Raw genomic sequence first — 24,107 nt, 5'->3', positions numbered from 1 at the left:
TAGCTTTCATGTTGTTTCCACATTATAACTTAAAGCTGATGAACACACCAAAGCAACCTGGTCTCACAGGAATCTGTGAAATAGCCACGGATTCGCTTAACTCAAAATCCGTGGAATAGCCACGGAATAACTCAAATTTCCGTGAAACTGACACGGATTTCGCTACAATGCAAGTTAATGACAGTCATTTCCCGTGGCTATTCCAACATACAAAGTGATTATGTACATTCACTGAGTGAAGATTTAGAAAATAAAACATATATTTCTCGCTAGAAATGTGATCAAATTCCATTTTTATGCAGAAACTAAGTCAAAATATTGATTTTTTTAAAAATGAGAGAACAGTCCGCCATGTTTTTTGTTCTGACCGCCGGAACCTTGAAAGTCACATGACTTGGAACAAACCAAGAGGAAAAAATATCGTCAGTTTCACGGAAATTTTAGTGATTCCGCGGCTATTCCACGGATTTTGAGTTAAGCGAATCCGTGGCTATTTCACGGATTCCTGTGAGACCATGTTCCACCAAAGTCAGAAGAACAACTTCCCAAACACGTGCCATTCTAGTTTTGTATGTTTTATGGAACCTGAAATATTCTCACCAGTGTGGTAGTGCAGATGCAGATCTTGGCTGTGGTCTCCTGTGGTCATGGGGTTGAAATTCACAGTCACCTGCATGCTCTCGCCTATATCCAGAGTCCCACAGGAGGGCGTCACTGAGAAAGGGCTGGAATAAAATAGCATGGAATAGAATTTCACAAGTTGGAATGAATAACACAAGTTAAGGTAGATGTTTCCAAACAGCCAAGGTTCAATGTTGTTTCAGAAACTGGCAGAAGAAACCCAAATGTGCAATAAAACCTGTAGTTGTAATCAATAGTAATTACTGTAAATGTTAATTAAATGCGTGTTTCTCACCAAGTACAGTAATACAGTTCTTGAAAGGCGGCTAAGCAAAATGTTTGCTGGCAAGTTGTGATTCTGTTTGTTCATTAACATAAAAATTAAATAATTATACACTGACAAATGTGAGATTGTTTATTCTGTATCTAATATTGGCTTTAACCCATAAGAACCCAGACCCAGTTATCCATAAAGGAAAGTTATGGGGGATATATCACAGACCAAGTGAACCACGCAGAACATATTTGTGATGTGGGGTTTTTTTTGGTCATTCTGTGTCTTTTTTTTGTAATTTTGTGGGGGGTTTTGTGTCTTTTTTAAGTAATTTAGTTTTTTTCTATCATTTTTTTTTCTTTTTTGGGTCATTTTGTGTCTTTTTTTGGTCATTTTGTGTCTTTTTTAAGTAATATAGTGTTTTTTCAGTCATTTTGTGTCTTTTCTGGTCATTGTGTGTCTCTTTTTTAGGAATTTTGTGTCTTTTTTAAGTAATTTAGTTTTTTTCTGTCATTTTGTGTCCTTTTTTTTCGTAATTTTGTGTCTTTTTTGGTCATTTTGTGTCTTTTTAAGTCATTTTGTCTGTCTTTTTTGTGTCTCTTTTACGTAATTTAGACTTTTTGGGTCATTTTGATACTGCCTCCAGTGGCCCCCAGGTAATTTGAGTTTGAGACCCCTGATCTAGAATATTTAAAGTGTTTGTTACATGGGTGTCACCGTGGGTTCTTATGGGTTAAGATCTGCTCATCCTAACAGAGCCAAGAAACATAAACATAAGCAAATACTGTTTCCACTCTCACCTCTGTGTATCTAGCTTGAACTTGGCCTTGCTGTTTCCTATGTTACGGACTAGCTGAGTCCTCTCTGTGGAGGCTTTCACGGGACACACAGGCAAATGGAGCTCATCGCGAAAGTCCAGAATGGCACGTGGTCCGATAGCACGGACTGGGACCTCAAACCGCTCCCTCTCCGTCACACAAACCAGTCTGTGGTGGTAGTCCTATATGGAAAAAGTGAAGAAAAAAGTGTCAAACTCTCAAACTCTCTACTTGATGTATTGGGTGATCACCTCAAAGTCAAGCACACCAAATAAACCATCACTTTCTTTAGTAATTGTTAGTGTGGCTCCGTCTAGTTTTACTTGAAATGCACACTTCAATTATGGAGCGTGAGGATGTAGTTGACGCGTGTCTTAAGTCGAAAAAATACCACAGTTTCTTTCTTATGGTTTATTGAAAACCTTCCGTTTGAGCATTACAAACAATAAACTGCAGCAATCCAAAAATAATAATAATTATGAGCACGGTCAAAAACTAGTGTGCTCTCCTCGTCTCCATAATCCTAATTAAAGCAAAGTATACAATTATGACGTTACACACATCTCAGCCAATAAGAAGAGTGCAGTTCCTACGAACCAATAGGCATTCCTACAACCTCAATAAAGAACTATGAACTATGAAATACAAATCTGAATTATTTAGCAGCTTCTCCACAATGTACAAAATGGCTCTAACAGTAATCTCTAATATAGCATGTGTGTAAACCACTTAGCAAAGCATCCACAAAAACTAAAACTATAATATCCTTAATGCCCGACGTAAGCATACGCAATGGAATACATCTTTATCTGCCAGACAACAACAACGTGATACTGGCAAAACAAGGCCAACGTAAACCCTGACACTCATTCACCTTTTTTTAGACGATTATATTGTATTTCATTTTTCTAAAACCAATATCATCAGTAGGGAATTTAAATTTCACCCTATGTGGAAGTGAAAATGTTGCCACAAGGTAGGATACATTACTTGCTGTGGAGGAAGGGGAGCCTTAACCCATAAGAACCCAGACCCAGTTGTCCTTAAAGGACATGTTCTATAAGTGGACCACATAGAACACATTTCTGATGTTTAAAAAAAAAAAAAAATACTACCCCTAAATGTCAAAGATCTGTGATGTGACATATATATGTTACAATGGGCTTTTATGGCATTTATGTTTATATTATTTATTTAAAAATAAAATAAAAACTAGACACATTTTCTGCTTACAGAGACACAAATTTGCCTTTTTCTTTTGCATCTCCACAACATTTATCAAACTTGTGACTTTAATTTGTTTAGGAAATATGGTCAGAACAAGTTAATGAGTTAATGTGAAGCATAAAGCTGAATATGGTAGATTCTAGAAGACTTAAAATGTTTGTTACACCCGTGTCACCGTGGGTTCTTCATGGGTTAAGCAAGTATCGATAAAAGAAAAACCCACCTGACTATCTGGTAAAGACATGGATTATATAAGACCAGCAGTGTTAACTTATGCTCTGTTGTCATTGTTCAGAACTTAGAAGTAGCTCAGAAATAGCCTACATGTAGGATGTGATTAAAATGTTTCCCCCATTGCAGAAATCCAAAGAATACCACCAACTTCCCTGCTGCAGGTAAAAATGTAGACCAAACCACATAGGTGGGACCACCTCTATATGAAATAGCAAATATTTACAGAAAACCCTCCCTGTTCAGAAATATATCACCAAAAAATTAATATTTACATAAGTTAAAAAAAATCTCATCCATAAATAAATAACACACAAACAACAAAACTAAATGAAGCAGGCTTGTTTTCTATCTACTCCCCCCTCTGCTCCTAATGGTTTGCTCCTGGACCTCATGGGCAGTTGTTTGAGCATACTCCACCCTTTTGCCCCCGCCCCCTGCTGAGGAGAAACCAGGAAGAGGTGAGTACTGCAATTATTTGAATATGCTGTTTGACTACATGTAAACCTCCTAAGATGAGTAGAAAACACAAAATAATATGATCTGAACCGTGACTTCTACTGATTGAGGTTTCTTCTTTCACACAGGCAGGATGGCCAGTCCACCACTCTTTAATAACATTACCAACTGCTAAATCAATAAAACATCTAAATCAATACATGTGTATCCTGCTATTTTACATCAGTCATCCACACATAGGTCCACATGAACCCTTTCAGGCAGTGTTGGGGGAAGTATTCAGATCCCTTACTTAAGTAAAAGTACTAATAGCACTCTGTGAAATTACTACACTACAAGTAAAAGTCCTGCATTCAAAACTTACTCAAGTAAAAGTACAAAAGTATCAGCATCAAAATGTACTTAAAGTATCAAAAGTAAAAGTACTCGTTATGCAGAATGGACCCACTCAGATTGTTTTATATATTCTAAATATATTATTACATTATTTGTAATGTGCCTTTTATGTAACCAGTGTTTTAATTTAGTAAAGACAGGACTCATTGTATCTACTTAAAATACTGTTATGAGGTTTAATTAAAAAATATGCCTAATCACTTTAAATTGATCTTATATTTTATGTTATATCTCAACCTGTAAAGTAACTAAAGCTGTCAACTAAATGTAGTGGAGTAAAAAGTAAAATATTTACCTCAAAATGTAGTGGAGTATAAGTATAAAGTTACATAAAATAAAAATACTCAAGTAAAGTACAAATACCTCAAAATTGTACTAAAGTACAGTACTTGAGTAAATATACTTAGTTACATTCCACCACTGCTTTCAGGTAACAGAACCCAATGCTCAACAGCAATACTAAGCTATGGATGTTTACCAGTTATAATGTTTTACTTTACTATCTTAGTTTAGCATGCTAACATTGTCTAATTAGCATTCAACCCAAAGTACAGCTGGAGCTGATGGGAACATCATTAGTTTTGCAAGTATTTCCTTAAGTGTTGGTGAAATTAAAATTTTGACCTGAGGGTGTGATCATCTAGATGATTAATAGGTGAATAGTCAGAGGCAGAGGTTATTACAGTTCATCCTTATCCGACATTCTACAACAATCTATCCAATAGTTATCTTATTTCAATAAAAAACACTGGTAACACTTTACAATAACCAACTAAGTAATGTTTATAGATGGTTTATAGACCAATTATTAACTATTTACTACATATTTAATCATTAACTGTTTTCAACCAATTTCTTAAAGGTATATGAATAATTTTAAAATCATTAACATACTTAATATTGTGTTAAAATGTTATAATGAGTGCAACAAAAACTATTAATGAACGATTAATTACAATTTAATTGTTTGTTAATGGTAAAGTAACTATAAACTTACATTAATATACCATCTATTAGCCATTTATAAATGAATTAGTTAGTTAAACATTAATAAATTATGTATTTACCATTCTAAATGGCCTATATACGGTTTATAAATGATGATTAAACATTAATAAACTATCTGTTAACCATTTATTAATGATGGTTATTGTAAAGTGTTACCAAAACACTATTGTTAACCTCATGGTAGAGCTGTAGGAGACAGCAGGGGGTCACCAAAGTCATTAGGATTCACATCTTAGGGGTCCATGAATGTCTGTACATGTTTCATGGCAACAGTAGCCATGGCCTGTGGACCAGTCGATTCAGTCTTTGCCATTCTTAGAGTCATGCTCCCAGCAAGGATAAAAACAGCTAACAGCCATGACACACATGAGAGATTATGTTACCATTAATATAATATTGCTTCATTTGATGGTGACCTTTGCTTCTCAGTTTTCACAGTATCCGTAAAAGAGTCGACAAAAGGATGTGACAGTGTAACCTAATGCCTGACCCTTGACCCTTAAAAGATTTGTGAACAAAATATGAATGCCTTTGCGTTTTCAGTGCATCCATTTTAATGTATTAACTATCATAGACAGTTCACCCCAAAATCAAAAATCAGAGAGACCGTGGAGATGTCAGCTTTCTCTGGAATATAATGGGACTAGAAAAGCACTTTGTTCATATCGCTCCAAGTGCCCAAAATAACCAACCTAGTCACCAGAATAACGTTGGCATAGTATGCTTCTGCAAACTAAAGAGAATGTTGAATCTATATATTTTTTAAGCACAAATATGTTTAATATAACCGCTTCTGAACAACTGCAACCTGTTCTCATTTTTGCATGCGATGACTGCTGCTTTACAAACACTGCAAACAAGTGACAGCATTAACAGATTGTACACAGTATTTTCATGATGTGATGACCACTGTTTAAAATACTTTAAAAACACTTTGGATCACAACCACATGATTTTGGTTAGGTACATGGACATGGTTAGGCTTTAAAAGATCTCCTGGTTTAAAGTCCTGGGTTGAGTGGTCCCACCCATCTCCACTCCCACCCACCCAATGATAAACCTATGCAGCTTTTAACATTATATTGCTTGGTCACCAAACAAAAAATGCTGCAGGTTTGCAGAAATTTTAGTTTTGCTGCTCCTTTTTCATGGAACCAGCTGCAAAATGCACTAAAACTGAAGGAGCTGGTTTCTCTAAACATGTTTAAATCCTTACTTCATGATGTTAAAGCTGTCTCTTCTGTCTCTACATGCTTTGTTTGATGATGTTCTGACTGTGACTCTATTTTTATGTTCTCTGTTGTTTTTAAATTATTGTCTGTAACTAATTGTGCTGCTGCCTGTCTTGGCCAGGACTCTTTTGTAAAAGAGATTTTTAATCTCAATAAGACTTTCCTGGTTAAATAAAGGTTAAATAAATAAAAAATAAATAAATAAAATAAAAAAATAAATGACCAGTGTGGGCATTGGGTCTTATGCAAATCAGAAGAAAAACAGGCCATATTATTTTTCACATTTCCCATACATTTTAATAAGGTGGGGGATTTTGTGTTGTGATTTTGTTGCTCTGGGGTCAATACTATCAGGGCTGCCACCTCTTTGATTGACACATTGATCAGATCACAGTCAGGTGCCTGCCCACTGCGTCTGGAGCATGCCAGAGTGTGTTGGGAGGCTTCCTTGGTGTACTTGGGCACAAAGTAAGATAAAAAAAAAGACAATATCATCACTACTTTCACTCCCTTTAATCAAAGAGCTCTACCTATCATTGTGCACTGACAGTTTACCTCAGAGGAAACTAACTGTTTAATTATTTTTAGACTTCTGAACCAAAACAATCTGTTTTTACATCAAAGCCATACCTCTACCTGTTTTATAATTGAAAAAGGCCTGAGCAAAGGAGGGAGGACACCAGGTGAAAGCCCAGTCAGAGTAGGAGTAATAAGTAGAAGAATTAATAAGTGATTCACAGTTTTTTGAGGAGCTGTTTGAAATATTTTCTTTGTGTCCATCTCCAATACGCCTGTTGACATGCAAAACTGGATATAAGTCAAAACAATATGTTTGAGGTGTTCATAAGCATGGAGAAAATGTATTTAATTTTACAAGCAATGCTGGTCACCAGCTGATCCACCGTGCATATTTGTGGCTAGATAGTGCGCATTATCAGAGGCAGATACCTGCTGCCATCATCTAGCTGTGAGGAGAGTCCCCAGTGTAACTAAAGGAAACAGTGGTGGTTCTTCACAGGGGCCACTGCCCCTGTGAAGAAGCCCTTGGCCCCTGCTGTGGCCCCTGTGTCAAATTAATAATAAAATGGTCAATTTATAACGATGAACAATGGAACAATTCGAACCTTTTTTTTTGTTCAAACAATATCTCATTGTACACAAAAGGAACCCAGAATGTGTACATTGTATAATAGTTTAACTCTATGGAGTCTTAAAGGGCTATTTTGTCCATTTTTTAATCCTTTACATGTCTTTGTAAGTCATTTTGTGCCTTTTTTTGGTCATTGGTGTCATTTATGTGTCTTTTTTTGTGTCTGTTTTTGTTATTTTGTGTCTTTTTTTGGTCATTTTTATGTCCTCTGTGGGTTTTTTTTGGTTATTCTGTTTTGGTCATTTTGTGTCTTTTTCAAGACATTCAAAGATTTTGAATGCTTAAATATCATCTTTGCCATTTTTTTCATGTGCTAATGTGCCCCTCTGATTAAACACTGGCCCCTCCTTGGCCCCCACAGTAAAACTGGTCTAGAACCGCCACTGAAAGGAAAGGTGCACCAGACAAGCTGAGTTTTGATATTAACATGTTGAAAATTACCCTTCCCACTATCCACATGCAGTTATATTGATAACAAACCAAAGTAGGTTGAATTCTGCGATCTCCTCGAAAATTGTGATACACACTCTACCAGTTATCCACCACGACGCTCCCTACCCGCCAAATACTTAACCAGAAGCGGTGCCTTTGCCTGTGAACCGGCTGAAAACAAAATTCTTTTTAAAAACTCAAACTTCTTGAAAGAGAAATTGCTGTCTTTTTAAAGAAATCGTGACACATTTAGATTGATAAATAGAACTACAGGAAAGAGGAAAAATATGTATTTTTGAATTTGGGGTGAACTGTCCCTTTCATTTTCAACCTGGTCTCACAGAAATCCGTGAAATAGCCACGGAATCGCTCAAATTTCCGTGAAACTGACACGGATTTCGTTACAATGCAAGTTAATGACAGTCATATCCCGTGGCTATTCCAACATACAAAGTGATTATGTACATTCACTGAGTGAAGATTTAGAAAATAAAAAATATATTTCTCGCTAGAAATGTGATCAAAATCCATTTTTATGCAGAAACTAAGTCAAAATATTGATTTTTCACTAAAAATGAGAGAACTGTCCGCCATGTTTTTTGTTCTGACCGCCGGGACCTTGAAAGTCACGTGACTTGGAACAAACCAATAGCCACGGGATATGACTGTCATTAACTTGCATTGTAGCGAAATCCGTGTCAGTTTCACGGAAATTTGAGCGATTCCGTGGCTATTCCACGGATATTGAGTTAAGCGAAATCCGTGGCTATTTCACGGATTTCTGTGAGACCAGGTTCTTCATTTTTGTATTTTTTCTGTATTAATGTCTTCAGTAGGGGTGCTTACTTAAAGTATTTTCTCTCCTCTTCACTATCTTATCCACTGATACCCCACAGGTCTGATTACAGCTTTATTATATAATCTAATCTAAACTTTATATCAGCCTTTAAGTGCAGATTATCTTGATACATCATTGTGCTCTCTGAATCTATCCTTCTGTGTATGATTATTCTATGGAGCAGTGAAGCTCCCTTCTGTCTCTGGTACCTTGTTTTCCTGCGGGGTGAAGAGGACAGTGAATGTAGCAGCCAGCCCTGGTGCAACCTTGCTACCTGCCTCTGCTGGTCCCACCACATGGAAAAAGTCTGAGTCCTGCAGCTCCAGCTTCACTTGTCGTGGAACCTTCACAAAAAAACATTGCACAAACTTCACAAAATTGCAAACCCCCCACACCAACAAACACAGAACCAGGCACACACATAGGTAATGATTTATTCATTATTACTTGATGGTGTCTTGTAAAGATTGCAGTGATAAATCTCCTCCAATCCCCCATGACCTTTTCCAATCATTCTGCTTCCTGCTTTAAACTCCCTCAATTTCTCTCAGTTGCATTATACCATCCAAATAAACTCTGGGGTCTGGGACACACAACCCACAGCCCGTGACACACAGACACACACTTTTTTTCTCCTGCCATGGTCAAAGCTGTCTGAGGCCCCGTTCACACGAGGACGCTCGCGGGTAAAAACGACAAAATATTTTATCGGAAGTGCCTTTCGTTTAGACGGTGACGGCGTTTTTGGGGCTTAAAGACGCAAAAATCTGAAACCACCCTCCAAAGTGGAAAAGTTAAATCCTCTCCTCCGTAGCGTGTCGTCTACACTGACAAGACACAAAACTCTGATCTGATCTGCTCACGTCACGTATGTGTTTACGTCACATACATGCTCCAGGACAGGAAATAAACAAACGTGGGATTATTTCCATGGTGGGACCTTCAAGCTGCTCTGGCAGCTCTAATAAACTTACAGGAGTCTTTCCACCAAATGTCCAGGATATGTACAGATAGTATTAGTGAACAGAGAAGGATCTGGAATTACCTCCATCACATTTTGGATGCAGCAATTGGTCGGAGGCGAGCCAGACGGCTGTGAACGAGACCTGGGAGATCTAGTGATGGTGGAGAACTTTGTGGAAGGAGTAGCTGATGAAAATGTGTGGCGTGAAAACTTCTGCATGCCCAAAGATGCTCTTATCGCTTTAAGTGATGCCGCCTGGCTGCATACAATCGAATTTCACACACTTTTGCGTCATCGTATGCAGCAGATTTCCTCCCGAAAACGCTCGTCTAAACGAGGAATAAAAAGTGAAGACGCGACGCCACTTTTGCGTCTTCTGTTCAGACCGTCCTCGTGTGAATGGGGCCTGAAACAGCAGTTCAGCTGCCATGTTGTTTGTATAACTATTGTCTATTAAATCACTCATTCACACACCTTGTCATTGTTGTGGAGAAGTAGAGGTAAACTGTAGGTCTGTGCAGGAGTGAAGTTCTGGAACACCAGCTCAGATGGGTAGGGCTGGAAAAGCGGCTGATCCATATCCACTAAGGACAGCTAAAACAAAAAAAAGAAAAATAACTATTTACTAAAAAACACAACTTATACAGGACTCATTACCATCCCTGTCATAATGTACCTGAGAACATCACTGTTTTTCTTACTGTTGTTAAGGTCACACACAGTGGCGGTTCTAGACCAGTTTTACTGTGGGGGCCAAGGAGGGGCCAGTGTTTAATCAGAGGGGCACATTAGCACATGAAAAAATGGGAAAGATGATATTTAAGCATTCAAAATCTTTGAATGTCTTGAAAAAGACACAAAATGACCAAAAAAGACACAAAATGAGAAGACAGAATAACCAAAAAAACCCACAGAAGACATAAAAATGACAAAAAAAGACACAAAATATCTAAAACAGACACAAAAAAGACACATAAATGACACCAATAACAAAAAAGACACAAAATGACAAAAAAAAAAGACACAAAATAACTAAAAAAGACAACAACAGACACAAAATTACAAAAAAAAAAGACACAAATGACCAAAAAAGACACAAAATGACTTACAAAGACATGTAAAGACATGGAAAGGATTCAAAAATGGACAAAATAGCCCAATAAGACTCCAGAGAGTTAAACTATTATACAATGTAACATTCTGGGTTCCTTTTGTGTACAATGAGATACTGTTTGAACAAAAAAAAGGTTAGAATTGTTCCATTGTTCATTGTTATAAAATGATCATTTTATTATTAACTTGACACAGGGGCCACAGCAGGGGCCAAAGGCTTCTTCACAGGGGCAGTGGCCCCTGGAGGCCCCTGTGTAGAACCGCCACTGGTCACACACCCACTTTACACACTCAATACATTCCTCTGACTTTCTGGCTATGGGTACTCCTGGGTTATATCAACTAAAAAACATGTCTTACCAACTTTATGTAAATGGTCAACCTGCTAAATTTACTCTAATATGTGTTATCCACATTGTTTTGGAATTAAGTGATATTGTACTCTTTAACCCTTTATCAGGCAAATAACTATATTTGGTAACTTCAGGTAATATTTCGAGCAAAAAGTTGCAAATTTGCTAGATTAAAGTGGCAAATCTAGAAGATAAAAAGTCGCAAATTTAAGAGATTTAAAGTGGCAAATCTGCACGAAAAATGTCGCAGATTTACAAGAAAAAAGTGGGAACAAAGCAACTTTTTTCCCCCAGATTCACCACTTTAAATCTCATAAATCTTCACATTTTTTTCTCATAGATTTGCCACTTAATCTCGTAAACTTTTTTCTCAAAATATTATTTTCGTCTGGTTTTTTTTACACATTCTGGCAGTATGTAATATCCTCCAATATTCTCTAGGGTTGAAATTTGGAATTTGCAAGTATTTCAATGAGTGTCCTATTAAGGGTTAAAGTGGTGAATCTGGGAGAAAAAAAGTTGCTTTTTTCCCACTTTTTTCTTGTAAATCTGCGACTTTTTTCACACAGATTTGCCACTTTAAATCTCTTAAATCTATGACTTTTTTTCTTGTAGATTTGCCACTTTAATCTAGTAAATTTGCAACTTTTTTTCTCAAAATATTACCTGAAGTTACCAAATATAGTTATTTGCCTGATAAAGGGTGAAGGAAAACCTTATACATTCTGTTTTACCTGCTATCTGCTATAACAAGCATTATTATTCAGGTTATTTTAGGTTGTGGATTAGTGTTGTTGATTGTTCACAAGGAATTTCTTAGGGAATTTTTGGGGAAATAACTATTATTTTTTCTCTTGCAACATAGTAACCTTTCAGCATATTGTAATTCAGGTGACATAGGAGAAACCAAGATGTTCTGCATCTCCTATTGGCTCTATTTTCAAGATTTTGATAAATGAGCCAGTTACGAGACTGGCAAATAACAGGTTATTTCAGACAGAGTGCATTCAGTTGCTACATATGCAGACATACATGCACACCACTTCAGATGGTGAAAGCCTCATTTAATGGCAGACAATTCTGCAGAAAATGTTGCTATTCAAGCATTGGCAACAAAGCAACCCAAAAAAGGAAAACGGACTAAGGAGTCTGAAAGACAGTCTGACAGCAAACACAATTAAACGTACCAATATTAGCAAAGCATTTCTTTGCTAGAGAGAAATTGTTGAGCCTTCTACTAACCATAGCCAAAGGCTCACAGCTATGGCTAATACAAGTTCATCTTTATGTAGCTATCTAGAGCCTTGAATAACAAGATGTCATTTCAAAGGGCTTCTCTGTACAGGCACACATGTTTGCAAAGAAAACAGGATGATAATTCTCATAGAATTGCCACAATATAATGGCATCAAAACAACAATTTAAATCAGGATGATTGAAATGCACTTGTACAGGTTACTATATAAACCAGTAGTTCTCAACCTTTTTGAGTCGCAACCCCCAATTTCACATGCATGTTGTCCGCGACCCCCACTCACGCACAAAAAAAGAAATAAAATGACCAAAAAGGGTAAACAAATGAACAAAAAAAGGACACAAAATGACCAAAAAAAGACACAAAATGACCAAAAAAGGACACAAAATGACCAAAAAAGACACAAAATGACCAAAAAAGGACACAAAATGACCAAAAAAGACACAAAATGACCAAAAAAGGACACAAAATGACCAAAAAAAGACACAAAATGACCAAAAAAGACACAAAATGACCAAAAAAGACAAAATGACCAAAAAAAGACACAAAATGACCAAAAAAAGACACAAATTGACCAAAAAGGAAACAAATTGAGCAAAAAAGACACAAAATGACCAAAAAAAGACACAAATTGACCACAAAATGACAAAAACAAGACGAAAACACATGAACACTTTAACACTGTGGAGACAGAGCTGACTTCCAAAATGATTTGGCGACCCCCAGAAATCATCTCGCGACCCCAATTGGGGTCCCGACCCCAAGGTTGAGAACAGCTGATATAAACCACATGCATATGATGGTGCATCCTGGTGGGAGGGAAAGAAATCGGAGAGCTGCAAGAGGAGAACTGTATCCTGTCATCTTTTTTGCCCTTTACAGAGAAGTGCTTACCCAAGCTTTATATATGAAGCTATAACCAGCGGCTGGTTAACTTTGCTCAGCCTAAACACTGGAAGACAGGTGGAAACAGCTGACTTTTTTAGCCTGTTAAAGACATAATCTGGACCATGACCCTCTGTAAAATTGCAAACTGTCATTTTTAAAGATATGTGCTGAGCTTTAGAGGTGCTGCTTGGGTGGATTTTGTTATCTTCGGGCAGAGCCGGACTAGCAGCTTCTCTCTTTTGAGTTTTTATGAAGCGTCGACTGATGGCTACAGCTTCATAATGAACGGACAGATGTGAGAGTTGTATGGATGTTCTCGTCTAATGCTATAGGCAAGAAAAAATAAAATCATGCTTCCTAAAATGTTGAACAATTCCTTTAACCAAGAAAATATGTCCTCTTAAAGTTAACTTAAGGGGTTTTTCTTTTGTTAAACGTATACAGGTACACCTCAAAAAATCTAAAAATCATGAAAAAGTTCAATATTTTTTGTCAATTATTTCAGAAAGTGAAACTCGTATACTATAAAGATTCATTACTAAAAGAGTGAAATAGTTCAAGCCTGTATTTCTAGTAATTTTGATGATTATGGCTTACAGATAAAGAAAAGCCAAAACTCAGTGTGTCAGAAAATTAGAATATTACATAAGATCAAGAAAAGAAAAAGGATATTTTAAACACAAATGTCATGCTTCTGAAAAGTCTCTTCATTTCTATACACTCAATACTTGGTTGGGCTCCCTTTGCATGAATTACTGCACTAATGCTTGGTGGCATGGAGGAGATCTATATGTATATATATATTTGACTTTCTGCATAAAAATGGATTTTGATCACATTTCTAGCGAGAAATATATGTTTTATTTTCTAAATATTCACTCAGTGAATGTACATAATCACTTTGTGTGTTGGAATAGCCACGGGATATGACTGTCATTAACTTGCATTGTAGCGAAATCCGTGTCAGTTTCACGGAAATTTGAGTGATTCCGTGGCTATTCCACGGATTTTGAGTTAAGCAAATCCGTGGCTATTTCACGGATTCCTGTGAGACCATGTTGATTTTTTTTAGATGTACCTGTATGTAGAACATATGTATGCATCATGGCCAGTGATAGAATTTAAATAATACTGTGTTTATGGGACAACTGAAAAAAAGATGCTGCTGCTCTCTGCTCCCAGTTATCACCTGCAATTGCCTACAGTGGGTGATACTCAGAATTACATTTGCATATTAAAGTCAATCAAAAAATGTGAAAAGGGTGAGATGCAAAAATGGATAGTCTAATTATGACGAGGGGGCATTTATTAATTTCATAGACATTTCTCAAACTTTTGATTGCATTTTGCTCCAAGCCCCCTGTTTAATCCTGATTCTAAAAGTACAGAGCATTCAGTCACATTGGTTGCCCTTTGCACATCAATTAGTGTCTGCTGACTAAGGGAAAGCAGCTTCAGTGCAATATAAATAACCTTAGCAGACAGCACATGCTCTGTATGCATGGGATTATAGTGAAATAATAAGATGTTTGACTGTCTGTGTCTTCCGATGAGTCACCCCGATTCATTCTTTATTTAGACATCTGATATCTTTTTATTGACATTAGTATTAGATTTTCAGGACCTCACATCCTGTTGGCCACATGTTCAACAAAGTATGGTAACTGGTGCTAAAGCATAACATAAACACAACATAAATGCTTTTATGGTAAAGTATAAGTTACACTGGGAACATTTTATAGGAGCACTTTCCTATTTTTACTCATTATACATCCTCGTGGTCTGGGAGTCTTTTGTAGTGAGGAGACAGGTTGTCAAAGTAAACTGTAGATTTTAATGTATTTTTGGAGCATTAAATGTTATAGGAGACTCCCTAGGGTTTAATTCTCATGAAGATGAAAGTCAGCAGCTGAGGCTCGTCTGCAAAAGGCAATGGTAATAACAAACTCCTGTACTTTGATCTTTTGCCGCTGTCATAGCTGTCATCCATGGTGTTAAACCAGCATCTAGCATGTGTTTCAATTCAAATAACACAATGGGTAACACTTTACAATAACCATCATTTATAAACGGTAAACAGATAGTTCATTAATGTTTAATTATCATTTATAAACTGTTTATAGACCATTTAGAATGGTAAATACATCATTTATTAATGTTTAACTAACTTAATCATGTATAAATGGCAAATAGATGTATATTTATTATAAACATGTCTATTAATGTACGTTTATAGTTACTTTACCATTAACAAACAATTCAATTGTAATTCATTGTTTATAAATAGTTTTAGTTGCACCCATTTTAATATTTTTAACTCCATATTAAGTATGTTAATGATTTTGAAATGATTCTTATACCTTTAATAAATTGGTTGAAAACATTTAATGATTAAATATGTATAGCACTTTGTAAATGGTTAATAATTGGTTTATAAACCATCTATAAACATTATTTAGTTGGTTATTGTAAAGTGTTACCGTAACTATCAACTGACATTAATATACCATCTATTTGGCATTTATGAATTATAGTTCAACATTAATACATTTTCTGTTTACCATTATAAATGGCCTATATACGGTTTATAAATGATGATTAAACATCAATAAACTATCTGTTTACCATTTATAAATGATGGTTATTATAAAGTGTTACCATAGTTACTTTACCATTAACAAACAATGACATTATAATTATTAATTTATTAATAGTTTTGCACTCATTTTAACATTTTTAACACCATATTAGGTATGTTGATGATTTTGAAATCATTCATATACCTTGAAGAAATTGGTTTAAAACATTTAACGATTAAATATGTGTGTAAATGGTTAATAATTGGTTTATAAACCATCTATAAACATTATTTAGTTGGTTATTGTAAAGTGTTACCACACAATGACATGTTTAACCTGATTTTTCATCCTAGTTATCGTGGGCACTGTAACCTTTCACTATCATTGCATCATCTGCAACATTAATTCTGGTTGTTCTCATAAGAATTTAGTTTTTTTTGTGAAAAGTGGAAGCATAACAAATTATTAAGTTATTGAGGTATCACAGCATGGGCTGGTATTTACTTTGTGATGCGTTGTCTTGCTCATATCAAGCAGTTCCAGGATCCGGGGCTGGTGCACCTTGTGTGTATTAGCCAGGCATTCCTCTGTAGACTGTAACATCTCCTGGGTGTAAGTGGATGGAGACACCTGCAAAACACACAACAGCTCTATTATGCTAACTGCACAAGCCTGTTTCCTGTCTCTATATTTAGCGATAGTGATGAGGCACTACATCAAACAAGATTATTACCACTTATAGAGAAAATGATGTTGTTTAAAAAAGGATAATGAGCACTGGAGCTGTGGACTGTCACTTTAAAGCTGTCAGCTATGACACATACTGTATGTGCAGACACATGCATTAAGAACATTTTCAATAATGATTTCATTTGTTAAAGGAATGCTAGTAAGCTCCCCTTCAGTGAGGACTATCTGCGGCTTTTTGTGGTTAATATCCTCTCCTCACAATCCTCCAGCACCTCTTTATCAGTGAGTCAGAAGCAAAGAAACATCTAACTGCACTTAACCCATGTCAAGGTTAGGTCAGAAGGATTTTAGCTTGAAATCTAAATGAATAATGTAACAGCAGGGGTTATTATATATGCAATATTCAACAGCTGCCAGTTAGGTGTGTATTCATAATACACTTCATTCTATTATTTATAGACAACAAAGTTGCTTGAGTAAACACTAATCTTGTCATGTTGTGTTTACATGAAGAAAGGAAAGCATAATGGCCCATAGAAGTTTGAATATTATGCTGTGTGATATAATGATTAGACTGCTTTATTTACATATTTTAGATATTATCCTCATATCATTTTCATTTATTTATTTTTGGGGATATTCTTTATGCTTAGCAACTGACAGATAAATACATAGGATTACTATAGTGACTGTATATATATATATATATATATATATATATATATATATATATATATATATATATATATATATATATATGTATATATAAAGAATTATTAAAAATAAAGAAATGTAAATAATTAGTTAGATAATAGCAAAAATCAATATCCTAAATATATATATATATATATATATATATACACACATATATATATATATATATATATATATATATATATATAAATATATATATATTTAGGATATTGATTTTTGCTATTATCTAACTATAATTATTTACATATTATATATACATATATATATATATATATATAATTAGGATATTGATTTTTGCTATTATTTAACTATAATTATTTACATTTCTTTATTTTTAAGTGTATCCATAAGCTTCGCTTTTGTTATTAAAATGAGCAAAACAAGGTTTGTATGATGATTAAAAGTTAGCTATCAGCAAACTTGAAATCAATGTGATCAACTGTAAGGACAGATTATTAGTCATACATATGTGGGTCTCATTTTGACTTGAGATAAATGTAAGTAAAGTAGAAGTACTTCCTAATCTTGTCACCTACTTTATGTTCAGACAAAATCAGCCAAGGAGAAAAGAAGAACCCTAAAATTGCTGAGCTGAGGTCATCCCAACAAATGACTGCAGTAAGATATTGATTTTGTTCCCTGAAAGAAGCCAAGGTAATTATTAGGACAATCTGTCATTTGAAGCAGCATCTTTAGAAAATGGGACAAACGTGGTTTATAGGAAATTGGTCCACTGTTAATTCATGTGAAACATCAGGTTTTAACGTCTGATTAATTCTTGCTGCATAGTCTCGGTGAAGTTACAAGTTGTCATGACATGTTCTCTTTACCCTTTTTGGCTTGAGAGGCACTTTGTTCTTCACCCCCTTTGTTCTTGAGGTAAACGGAATGGCTGTCATTTTGACTGTGCTTTGTAGCACGTTCACCTGCAGAAAGAAAAGGAAATGGAAGAGAGAGGAGAGGAGAGGAGAGGAGAGGAGAGGAGAGGAGAGGAGAGGAGAGGAGATGCATTTGACATTTAACAAGCCTTTTATTGGTTCAGGTTTTCAATCACATAAACAAATACAAGGAAATTAGATATACATACATTCCTGAGAAACATTCCACAAGATCATACCCAATTCCCCAAGTAGAAATAAACTTTTCTAACTATACTTCTGTCATCATTTTAAATTACGCAAAACTGTTCAACTTCAGCTAAATACTAGTAGATCCTGTTCCCTTCATTTTATTTCTCCTGGCTCACCATGAGAGGAAAGGAAAGGAGAGGAAAAAATTCTTATTCTTTTCTCTTCTTTTTCTTCTTTAACCCCATAAAGCCAATTGTATCATATTTGATACACAAGTTTTTGAGACCCATACATCATCAGTGTGATATTTTTTTCCTGAAAAACCTGATGTATACATGTGTTGAAGAAAAAAAAACTGAGCAACAAATTGCACAAAAATACAAGATGTAGCAAAATTTATATGCAGGTTCCACTGGTGGATCAGTCATTGCTGCGTGAAAACTTCATATCAGCAGATGTACGATGTTGTGTTATATGGAAAAAAATATTTTGTATGTTTGAGGAAAATGTTGAAAGGAAGTAAAGTCTTAAAAGGTTAAAAATGTTGGGTTTTATATGTTTTTGTTAGTTCAAGAACAAACGGTGAGCAACAAATTGCACAAAAAGAACTGATGTATCAAATATGACACAAATTAAAATCATATATGCCTATTGTTGTTAGATTTTTTTGTTAATTACCTGTCAGCAGGTTCAATAAACACTCCAGTTTAAAAAAAAAAGGAGAATTTTCTGGCAATTATTTAGTGGTTCAGGCTTTATAGGGTTAACATATAGCACTCCTTTAGTGATGACAGTTAGCTCTTAAAGTTCTGTACTTACTTGATTCCTATGGTCTATGTCTAGTACCATCAGGTTGAATGCACTTATTATAAGTCGCTTTGGACAAAAGCGTCTGCTAAATGACATGTAATGTAATATAATGTAATGTAATGAAGCAATAGCCGTAATTAGTTGCCCATTTTTATACTTAACCCTCCTGTCGTCCGTCCGGGTCAAATTGACCCAATCTGTTTTGACTATTCCTTCTTTCCTCCCTCCTCCTGCCTTCCTCTCTTCTTTCCTCCTTCCTTCTTTCCTCCCTCCTCTATCCTCCTTCCTTATTTCCTTCCCTCGCCCCTCCTTTCTTTCTTTCCTTCCTTTCCTCCCTCCTTCCCTTCTTTTCTTTCCTCCTTCCGCTATCTCCTTTCCTTTCTCTCTTCTTTCCTTCCTCCTGATTTCCTCTCCTTTCCTCCTCCCTTCCTTCCTTCTTTCATCCCTCCCGCCTCCATCCCTTCCTCTATCCTCCTTCCTTCTTCCCTTCCCTCGCCCCCCTTTCCTTCCCTCCTTTCTTTCCTTCCTCCTTCCTTTCTGCCCTCTTTCCTTCCTTCCTCCTTCCTTTCTGCCCTCTTTCCTTCCTGCCTCCCTCCTTCCTTCTTTATTTTTTCCTTCCTTTCTTCTCCTCCTCCCCTTACTTTCCTCCCTCCTCCTGCCTTCCTCTCTTCTTTCCTCCTTCCTTCTTTCCTCCCTCCTCTATCCTCCTTCCTTATTTCCTTCCCTCGCCCCTCCTTTCTTTCTTTCCTTCCTTTCCTCCCTCCTTCCCTTCTTTTCTTTCCTCCTTCCGCTATCTCCTTTCCTTTCTCTCTTCTTTCCTTCCTCCTGATTTCCTCTCCTTTCCTCCTTCCTTCCTTCCTTCTTTCATCCCTCCCGCCTCCATCCCTTCCTCTATCCTCCTTCCTTCTTCCCTTCCCTCGCCCCCCTTTCCTTCCCTCCTTTCTTTCCTTCCTCCTTCCTTTCTGCCCTCTTTCCTTCCTTCCTCCTTCCTTTCTGCCCTCTTTCCTTCCTGCCTCCCTCCTTCCTTCTTTATTTTTTCCTTCCTTTCTTCTCCTCCTCCCCTTACTTTCCTCCATCCTCCTTCCTTTCTCTCTCCTTTCCATTCTTTCTCCCTTTCCTCCTCTCTTCTTTCCTTCCTCCATCCTTCTTTCTTTCCTTCCTTCTTTCCTCCATCCTTTTTTACTTCCCTTTGCGTCCTTCCCTCTTCTTCCTTCCTCAGGAAGGGTTAATGCGATAATCAAAGACGTTGATTTTCCTTGATGAAACTAAAGTTACTACTACTAACTATTAATGCTTATATAACGTTAATTTAGGCTAACAGGAACCTAAGTAACGTTAGGTAACGTTAAGTTTTCTTATTTTCTTATTTTCTTAGTTTGCTATTTTTGTAGGAAATTAACTCTGCTTATAATGTGTATTATACTTATATTATTTATAATGTGTAATATACAAAGACAGTATTGTTAGCTCGCTCTAGCTAGAAAATAACGTTACTTTGCCTTGCCGATTGTCTTTAAACAAACTGTTTAGTCGTTTCGAGTCTCTTAAACGTTACATTTGACTGTAAAATCTTTAAACTAAACTAAAGTAAACTTACCCGTTAAAGTTGCTGTTGTGACACTGAGAAAAACATGAAAAGATAAAGTAAAATAAGCTCTTCGTAGGTGAATAAGCGGTGTTCATTTAGGCTGTACAACTTTGTTACGTTTTGTTGCCATGGCAACACACATACAATGACCTCCCAGTAAACTGCTTTCTGATTGGTTACTGCGGCAGTGACGAGACTGCTGTGGATATGATGCTGTTATGTAGAGTTGTCTCCCAAAATGAAACATACAGATCTATTTATTAAAACAAGTATTAAGAAAGAACCAAGGTAATGCCGTTTTCTGAAGAGTCAGTTACAACTCTACAAGACTTTAAAAAGTTTAAAAGAAATATATCCTGTCATTGTTTCACAGTTTGCTGTGGATTAAACACTTTATGTAATTTATGTACACTACTGGTCAAAAGTTTTAGAACACACCAACTTTTCCAGAATTTAATTGAAAATAATGCAGTTTAATGTCTCAGTGTACTCTGAAATTAATGCACATTTGCAACATTTAAAAGTCTTTATTGAGCTTGATAGTGTTTTGAAAATAAAAAAAAGATTCAAAATCACATTTTATGTTGGACTAAAGGACTAAAAAAGACACAAAATGGAAAAAAAAGACACAAAATGACAAAAACAAACACAAAATGACAAAAAAAGACATGAAAATAATTCAAAAATGGACAAAATAGCCCAAGACTCCATAGAGTTAAGTTGTTAACCCATTTCTTGTTCCCTGAAAAAGGCCTACTTGTATAATTCTGAAATGTACATTATTTTTCAGTTTTGGTTAAGCTTACCTTTTTTTATTTACCTCTGGCAGTTCACCACTTACCTTTGGACCCTTTCAAGCTGTTCATTTGACTTGAACTGCTCGAATTTCAATAAAAAATAGAAAAATTGGGGTGTTCTTAAACTTTTGACCGGTAGTATAACAGTCTTTTTTATTTTTTGGATGATCATGTTTTATGGATAATCTTTATCTTAATTCAGAAAATGTTCAATACCTACAATATTACAATACTTCCCCCTAAAATGTTTAGTGGAGTGGAAGTTGTCATATGAAGTTAAATCAAATGGAAATGCTACTACTGTACTCATAAGTATTTCTGTGAATACTATATTTATGATTTAAACTTTTAAAAAATGTTTTATGTTTGACATGGAATTTGACCTTCAATCAAATTCAAGCAGCTTTTCTTCATCTGTCTCACTGAAAGTACAATTTGGTCTGCAGTCATTTAGTGAAATGGTTGGTGTGTGTAAACTGGTGTTAAAGGGGTGAGTAAAATGCATAGTTTGAATTTTTCCATTGTGGGGCTATTATGGGAATATCTTTATCTTAATTAATGACAGTAACTTTCTGCCAATCTAACATCCCTGTATAATCTACGGTTGATGATGTAATGTCTCTATCAGCCTGCAATAGAAATAATAAACAGAAAAAATTATCATTACATCTTTTATTTCAAAAATTAACTCGTCCAACTCTGACTTTCTCAGCCTTACACACACACACACACACACACACACACACACACACACACACACACGCATGCATGCATGCATGCACACACACATGCACACAAACACGCACACTGACAAAACCAACACTAATTGAGCACTGTGTGTGCATCTGGGTGTGTGTTCAAGAGGGTTATTATAAGGACAAGTTGGACTACAAAGGGGATTTGAAAGCCCAGTGAGCATGGTGACAGGGCAGGACTTTACAAATCCACTTAACCCTCTGGGCTGACTGTGTTCATGACACATTTATTTGAACTGATATTTTACAAAGGTTACTAATCTTTGACGCTGATCACCACTGATACATTTTTTCCCCACAGGCCCCATTTGCCAATGTCTTTTTTTTCTCAGTATTGTCACTGACTGAAATGTATTCATATTTATTCTGTCCCACTGCTTAGTGTGAGTGAATGATGAAGTAGTAATGTGTCATGAATCTGCTACATGCCATTCTAATAAACTCTGAACCTAGCCTTTTTCATTGTGTCTCATAATTTCTCTGTGTCTAATTCCCTGACTTTGAACAATCCTCCTTTTCTCCAATGCCCCTCTCTTACATATTGTGTAAATTAATGAAAAATTGTGATGATGATAAATACTCTTGCGTGTCTTATTAAACTTTACAGCACTGCTGAACTGAGCCCTGCTTTGTGTGACTTCGTTCTCTGAGCCTTGTCACTGGCTTTCAGAAACAACTCACAAAGGTCACGCCAGCAGATGACATTACAGGATACAAACCACAGAACAATCACACTCACATTGTGTTATAACTAAATGCTATTTCAAAGCCTCCTTCTTCCTTGTTGTCTTCCACTGCGTAAAAAATCCTTACATACTAAGAAATAATACTGAGGACATGACCTCAGTGCACCCAGCCTTGGATTCATTCCCTATTCATTCCCTTTCATAACATGAATTTATTGTTTTACACAATGCATTATAGCTCCGGTTATCGTAGCCAAGGTATTCAAAGAGTTTATTTGATGTGTTTTTATATCATATTGGTTCATAGTTTATCTTGACTTGTAGGCTGTTATGCATTATGACCTTTATTAAAATGCTGTTTAGAGGTGTATTTGGCGGGGCATGGAACACACATTTTATGTGCCAGGCACAGCACACAGAAATAAGGAGTATAAAAAGAGAGGACATACTGATAACACTTTGCACATACATATTTGAGGGCAAGCAGATGAAAAACTGAAGCACTCTTTGTGCTCCAATTCAAGGCCACGGGCCCAGGTGGAGATAGGCACTGACCAACACTAGACAAGATACAGAAGTGTGCTGTTTGTTGTTGTTTTTTCCTTCCACAGGGCGGTGACCAGAAGCTTAAGCACCAACAGGCTAGGACTAGTCTGTGTGCCAACGAAATGGGCGGGCTGAGTCTAAACCATGGTGATCAAACTCTGTGTAAAAGTAAGTTAGGGATCCTTTTCTGGGAGTCGGTTGCAGCTAATTTCTGAACAGAGAAGGTCCATGTACATGCTCACTCTTTCATTATTATCATAAATAAATAGTCAAAAGGATTTTACTCTCCTCATCTGTTCTGCAAAAAAAAAAAAAAAACGAACTCTAACAAGTCCAACAGTTGTACTGCAGCTGTTGGTACTAGTTATTGTGCTTTCTCTACTATCAGTTTCATTCTTTCCTTGTAACCCAGTCAGCCCTGAGTCAGCACTTTGAATTGTTGTCCTAACCCTAACCCTGTGAGAGAGAGAGAGGGAGAGACAGAGAGAGAGAGAGAGAGAGAAAGAGAGAGTAACTACTTGTAGTCCAAACATGTTTCAGTTATGCACCTATCATGCTGAGTTTCCAGGATTTGTGGTGTTTAACCAAACTCAGAGTGACTTGAATTGTTGTT

The 24,107-nt window shown here is 36.1% G+C and overlaps 1 protein-coding gene across 1 annotated transcript in view; it reads right to left on the bottom strand.

Annotated features, from left to right (window-relative positions):
- hydin (HYDIN axonemal central pair apparatus protein) overlaps window positions 1–20,849 on the bottom strand; it is a 163,501-nt gene extending 142,652 nt beyond the window's left edge. The window contains exons 1-7 of the mRNA XM_059334390.1: window positions 20,720–20,849; window positions 18,073–18,168; window positions 16,343–16,468; window positions 10,125–10,244; window positions 8,896–9,030; window positions 1,696–1,895; window positions 601–725 (exon numbers count right to left, since the gene is read on the bottom strand). Coding sequence (XP_059190373.1) covers window positions 601–725; window positions 1,696–1,895; window positions 8,896–9,030; window positions 10,125–10,244; window positions 16,343–16,468; window positions 18,073–18,141 — 775 coding nt within the window. The 5' untranslated portion in view covers window positions 18,142–18,168; window positions 20,720–20,849. The remainder of the gene's footprint in view (window positions 1–600; window positions 726–1,695; window positions 1,896–8,895; window positions 9,031–10,124; window positions 10,245–16,342; window positions 16,469–18,072; window positions 18,169–20,719) is intronic.
- Between the last annotated feature and the right edge of the window lie 3,258 nt (window positions 20,850–24,107).

Source organism: Centropristis striata, chromosome 6, assembly GCF_030273125.1.
Source record: "Centropristis striata isolate RG_2023a ecotype Rhode Island chromosome 6, C.striata_1.0, whole genome shotgun sequence".
Lineage (NCBI taxonomy): Eukaryota > Metazoa > Chordata > Actinopteri > Perciformes > Serranidae > Centropristis > Centropristis striata.
Note: the sequence above shows the minus strand (reverse complement) of the source record. Positions and strands in the feature narration are given on the sequence as shown.